This window comes from Plectropomus leopardus, chromosome 11 (genome assembly GCF_026936395.1).
Source record: "Plectropomus leopardus strain MGB_pleo_1.0 chromosome 11, ASM2693639v1, whole genome shotgun sequence".
NCBI lineage: Eukaryota > Metazoa > Chordata > Actinopteri > Perciformes > Serranidae > Plectropomus > Plectropomus leopardus.
This window is the reverse complement of record NC_142186.1, coordinates 24,627,039-24,633,038: the sequence shown is the minus strand read 5'-3', so window position 1 is coordinate 24,633,038 and position 6,000 is coordinate 24,627,039. Positions and strand designations below refer to the sequence as shown.

Here is a 6,000-nt window from a genome sequence, read left to right as displayed (position 1 = left end):
AGAAAGTGAGATATACGAAGAATAGGAGCCAGAAGCGCAGGGTAGAAAATAAATAATAGTAAAAAGGTCATAATTTCTGCCAGGGGATTTGCAGTTGCCGGGACAACGAACAAAGCAGAGCCAGTTGGACAATGTGTGCCACAGAGAAGGCTGAAAAGAGAAAGGAAAGGCTCTGTGGAGAGTGAGCTGAGAATTACTGCACTCATCAGCAGGATGATTTCTGGGAATCAGTGAACGTCATGGATAATCACTGTCGAATATCCACAGCGATTTCTTCATCGTCTCTTTCATTTCACCTTAAGCTCATCACCCTTTTTACTGGTGTAGCATCACTGAAGAACAAGGTTTAGCTAAAAATCAGTGCCTGTATGAAACAGAGACCCAGAAAACATTAATAAATCATGTTCACATCACGGCTAAGCAGAAAAAAAACTCTGCTCAGAAGATTAGTTTTTATGTACAGCAGTGAAGGAGGGAGGTTTAACCATTAAACATGAGGAGGGAGAGAAGAGTGTTTTGGTTTGTTTTAGCTCTGAATTGGAAAGTGGTGAGAGAATGTTAATGATATGCAGAGAAAATGAGGCCAGGCCAGATGAAAGTCCAACTAAAGTCTTTATAAACACAAAGACACTGAGAGAGAGGAGGGGAGGGTGAAGGGGTGAGGGTGGGGGAGTTAGTGGACGGGGTGGGCTGGGGTAAATGTGGCCTAAAAGGAGCAAGAGCTGAAGGGAAAGTCAAGACTGTGAGTATACATTTATAAGAAATGATGGACAAATAGAAAAGATGTATTTGTGCCTCTTCTGTATACACCAGACATGGATTGTTGCAATTCAAAGTATTACACAGACTACACTTATCAAAACAGAGACTTTCCAACAGTAAATCTATTCTGCAATTGATGTGCACCAGCCTCATTGGGACACGTTATCGAGCTGCCTAAGGATTGTTAATTATTAGACTAAAATATTCCAAACTCTTTCTGAAGTTTTACAGATGCGACTTGATACAGATCTAGCAATGTTTGGAGTGAAAGCAGTTAACATAGAGCTCAGAAATCGCCAATATAACATGATACGCTTTGTGACATTGTTGGCACAACGATGGATTATGTTAAACTGGAAACAGAAAACCCCACACACAAATGTTTACAGCATTTTTTGTTAAGAGTAAAGTAAAGACACATAAAAAATAATCATAGCACACAGGGGCGTAGATTTTGTTTCTAAAGCATGGATTTGTGCCTTTACTGCATAAATTTACAGTATGGTGGAAATATCTGTAATTCTTTCAAAATAAAACTCCTCTGCTAAGAGCCAGACACACCAAACAAGCATCACATCTAGTGCTGATGAAAGCCAACTGTTGCATCGCTTCAGGTCGCCTGTGTCGTGGCCCCAAAGCTGCACTCGAACACACGCTGCAAATTGCAATTTCTGAATATAAATTGCAGAATTGTCATCAAGAATGTACCTAAAGCATAAAAAGCACATAGTGAATAGTTTCGTATGTAAAATCTGAAAACTAAACAGTAATTATAACTGTTAAATAATTCTTGTGAAGTAAGAAGTACATTTCCCTTTGCAATGTAAGGTACTTTAGTAAATATAGGCTTCCTGGTTACTTTCCACCACTGCATAGCATGAATCTATCACTTTGCTGACTTTATTTCAGTCAAAAAGATTAGACAAAACCACCTTACTTCAAAGAACTAAGAGCAACATGTGCAAGTGAAAACACATGCACAAAAGCAAAAATGAACATTAGGCAGCAGAGAGAGTATCAGAGTTCCTCTTCCCTGTTTACCCAAGGTGGAGCTCAGAGTGTGTTAAATGACCTTTATTGTCCCTCGCTGCTGATTGAGCGCCAGCTAAAGTTTCCCTCCTCTCAGTCAGACAAGTACCAACACATACTGTAACTCCTGGATGGTGCTTTTTTTCCCCCTCAGTCTGTCTGTGTCTGACTGTTTCAACATTTGCTGTAATTCAGCGTAAACATACACACATGTGGCTCTTTTAAAACATGAATTCCCATTTCACTCTCGCTTTGCTCCGGGGTCTCATATCAACAACTCTCCTGGTTCCAGCTCCATCGCAAACCCTTCAGTCTGAGTCATTATAGCCCAGGGGCAGTAATGGTATACAGTTACACCACCAATACTCTGTAATAAAGTTTCCTTCAGAGGTAAATACCAACTGTTGTGGGGCCACATTACATGCTCCAGGCAGATGCTGAGAGGCATAACAGATCATTTCAGGAGTTTACAAGTTTATGTTATAAAAGAATCCGTTATAAAACAGCAGAACATTTTCCTACATGCAAAGGGTTAACAAGGTGAAAGCACTCTGCTGTATCATATATCATATTCCCCAAATCTCAGCCTTGTTGTAACAAAGAAACTCCCATCGCCCCCAAAGGCTTCACGTTGAATTTCTCTCTCTAGTGTTGTTAAGGTCACAGCTCCCGCCCACAGGGGGCTGTGATTGGACGGTGAGGCTGCTGGAATATTCAATCAGACACCTTGCTCGGAGCTGTGATTGGACACAGCCGGTGCAGTTATGTAAATGAGCACCTGGTGGCGCCTGCTGGCCCGGCTGCGGAGCCCGGACTGAGGTTGGAGCTGCCGGGGCTCAGATTCACCGAGGGGCCGAGGTGCAGAGACTCCGGACGGTGTCTCAGTCTGTTTTTGTATATTCGCCCTCATTGTCGAGAAGTTTTATAATTTATCCAAAGTGTGCCCAGTGAGAGCGAGGCTGCTGGTTTAGTATCAGCCGATGCGTAAAGCAGTTTTCGCGTAATTTGTTGTTGTCTGAGTTTTGACAAAGGTCGATCTGTGAGCTCAACAACTCCTCCGAAGCACAGTTTGGACTATTCAGTGGACGTGTGTTGTTCCGGGCAGCTTTACTTCGTCTAACTAAAAGTTTGGACTGCTGTCAACGCACACTTGCCTGTGTTTTTTAGGTAAGTACTGACCAACTCCTTTAAACCCTTCGCGCGTTTCCTCTCCGCGCACTTTACTCCATAATCAGCGGGTATAATAATATTGCGGCGGATATTTCCAGCTGTCCGCGTGTCTGTTAATGTGTGTGTGTGTGTGTGTGTGTGTGTGTCTGCCTCTCACTCTGTGGCTTGGCGTCTGTGAGTCTCGGTGTGAGGCGGGCACGGCAGCTCTGGACGCTGGCCACGGACTGCTGAGAAGCGCATGAGGTGTAACGTTGCGCTCCGGTTCTGTGCACGTTTGTGTGGCAGAAACATTGTGGCATTTGCCGACTGCGTGGCTGAGATATTCCGACAGTGTACATCATGATCTGGACTCTATTCAAACTGTTCAACATCTTTCTAAATGTGGGTCCTTGGCAGAGGAGAAAACATTACTCTGAGTCCTGATTTGCGCCAACACTTCTGCTCTCACACCTTTTATTTCTTCCGTCTTGCTTCACCCAGTCTGAAGGCCACAGAAATATAATATGTTTGGTTAAGTTGTCACCAGTCATTCCTTTCTTCAGTCTGCTAAACTCATTCTTCACATTGCACCTCATTCACTAAACACACACATCAACCTCACAAGTCAAACAAAAGTCATTCTTCTCAGCATGCCAAGCTTTAAAACTTGGTCAGTAAAATGTAATGTTTAGGATGACCTCCACACATCCAGGCGGTGGTCATCACACCCAGCATTAACCCTTTGACCTCCCAGTAAGACCATCCGCTCTGGTTTCAGTCACCTCTGGTCATAAATGAGTTTATTCCAACTTTGGGGAGCTATAGTCTGAACTCATCGCCTGGTGGTGGAGATGAGAACCTTTTGTTGATACAGAAAACATCTCCAAACTCCAGGGAGGAGCTGCCCGAAGGTTTGGACTTTGAACTGAGTGCACAGCTTGTTTTTTTCATGAGCCAGAAGAAAGGGAGAGTGAATCAATCATGTGGTCTAATGAATGATTCTGCTCTGTGAACAGAATGGAGCAGGAATTTAAAAAAAAAAGTGATGCTCAGGAACTGAATATTTTATCTTTCTGCTGCAGTTTGTTTGTTTATGTCAGGAAGAGACAGAAGGAAAGAGGTGAGACTGTGGGAGTGATTGCATGTGTTTTGTTGCCAGCTTGTTTGCTGTGTGTTTGTGCATGCCTCGCAGAGAGGCGGAGGTGGCCTGATGGAGGAGTGCACAATGGGCTTCAGTGGGTGTGCAGTGCAGCGGGGCAGTCACCTTTCCCACCACATGAAAACTAGATGTGGGTAGTTTGTTGGCCGAGGGGACTGAGCAGGCAGTCCAGAGGAGGTGTAGCATTGTTAGAAGGAGGAGGCGGTGGGGGTGCTATTTGCCAATAGATAGTGAGGCAATAAAAGACAATTTTCTCCCCCCCCATCCCTCCCGCTTTAAGGCAGGGGTATAAAGTGAGGAGGAGCCCTGAGCGTGGGTATACACAGTCCCTCACTGCAACCACAGGTCTGCTGGATCCCTGTCTAATGGGCATCTGGCTGCTAAGTCTCCAACAGCATCCCACGAGAGCCGCTGGCCCTGCATAGCTGCTTTTTATCAGCTGTGCAGTCCAGCAGAGGAGACGCAGAACATATTAAATAGCTGGAAAGACCAGTTATGTGAGTATAATTGCATATGCATAGTGGGGAACAGTTTTTTTTATTGATTTGTCTTGGCAGGCTTAGCAGAAAATGACATTAATTGCATAATATGATTTGTAGAGAAGTATGCACACAGAGCAAAGTAATTTGTCTGACAGTGTCTGAAAAAATGGCTCCTTGTTATTTGTTTTGTTTCGGTTTTTAGACATTTCAAAAGACTGCAACAAACGGTTTGGAAAGACGTTTTTTATGTGGAAGACAAGAAAAATGAAGCTGTTTTTTTTTATTACAGTTTTGCCTGATTGCTGTTGTTTTGTGATTGAAAACACTCCAGATGCCTGTGTGCAAGCTCTCTCTCTCTCTCTCACACACGCACACACACACGCACTCGGAGGCACGGTTTAGTCTCCACAATGGGAGCACTGGTTTGTGTAGTCTGGTTGATCATTGACCTCAGTGTGTTGTCCTCTATCTGCGTCATTGTTTTGGTGGCAGACATGCTTTGTGACTCTTTGTTTCTGGTTGTTGACCGTTCTGAAAAGACTTTTAGTAGGTGGATACAAATCCAAAAACCAAGGGCAGAACCTTGAACAATAACTGAATTGCATGCTTTGCACAGTTGCCTGATCTTTACGGCGGTGGGGCCGATCTGACCTCATCAAAGAACACAATGATGATAATAGTGTTTTCCCGTCCATAAGAACTCTTTTATGTGACTTCTCACACTGCGATCACGCATTAGGCAGCAGCTCCACTAAATTCTGTGTTTGCGCGTAATTGGCTCCCGACAGGCCGAGCGAAGCAACTGGAAGAATTCATTTAAGTCCAAAGACACGACACGGTTCCCTGCCTCTCCTCTCTACAGTCCCCTGCTAATAGGAAATGAAACCAATTGAGACCAGGAATCAACTGTCCACCCTGTTTTCCTAAACCAATTTCCCCTCAAGTCTAGACAGCTGGACTTTTCAATTGCATTTTGCCTGTATGTGTGGTCACATGCAGAGAAAGCTCACCCGGCTTGTCAGAGAAACAAATTTCATCGAGGAATTGGTGGTGACACTTCAAAGCGAGATCTGGGGTGTTCTTTGGCTTTAGTTGTCAGTAAGTTCTCGAGCCTCTATTTGATTTCCTCACAGTGATTCTCCATCACCAAAGTCCTACCTTCTTTCAGATTAGCCCTCCATCCAACCTTGACATCCAGCTTACTTTTGATCCCCTAATTGATCATTCTAGCAATCTGTCTCTCTCCTTGCATCTAACATGGAACACACATCCTCCTCTTCATCTCCTATCTCCCCATTCCCTTTGAAGCAGCTCTAGATGTTTCATTTATCCTCCTCCCCCTCCTTCCACCTCTCATCCATCTCACCCTCAGCCTCCCTGCTCCTATCGTCCCTGTGAGTCTCCTCATTTATCTGTTTG

General features: G+C 44.2%; 1 protein-coding gene across 5 annotated transcripts in view; it reads left to right on the top strand.

Annotated features, from left to right (window-relative positions):
* The first annotated feature begins 2,602 nt into the window (after positions 1-2,602).
* ddr1 (discoidin domain receptor tyrosine kinase 1) overlaps positions 2,603-6,000 on the top strand; it is a 55,836-nt gene continuing 52,438 nt past the window's right edge. For 4 of the 5 annotated variants that reach the window (XM_088084367.1, XM_088084368.1, XM_088084366.1 and 1 more), the window contains exon 1: positions 4,577-4,596. In XM_088084367.1, the coding sequence (XP_087940493.1) occupies positions 4,595-4,596 (2 nt within the window). In that variant the 5' untranslated portion in view covers positions 4,577-4,594. Of the gene's footprint in view, positions 2,959-4,576; positions 4,597-6,000 lie in introns of those variants that run through there. The other variant, XM_042489309.2, reaches the window with a different exon arrangement.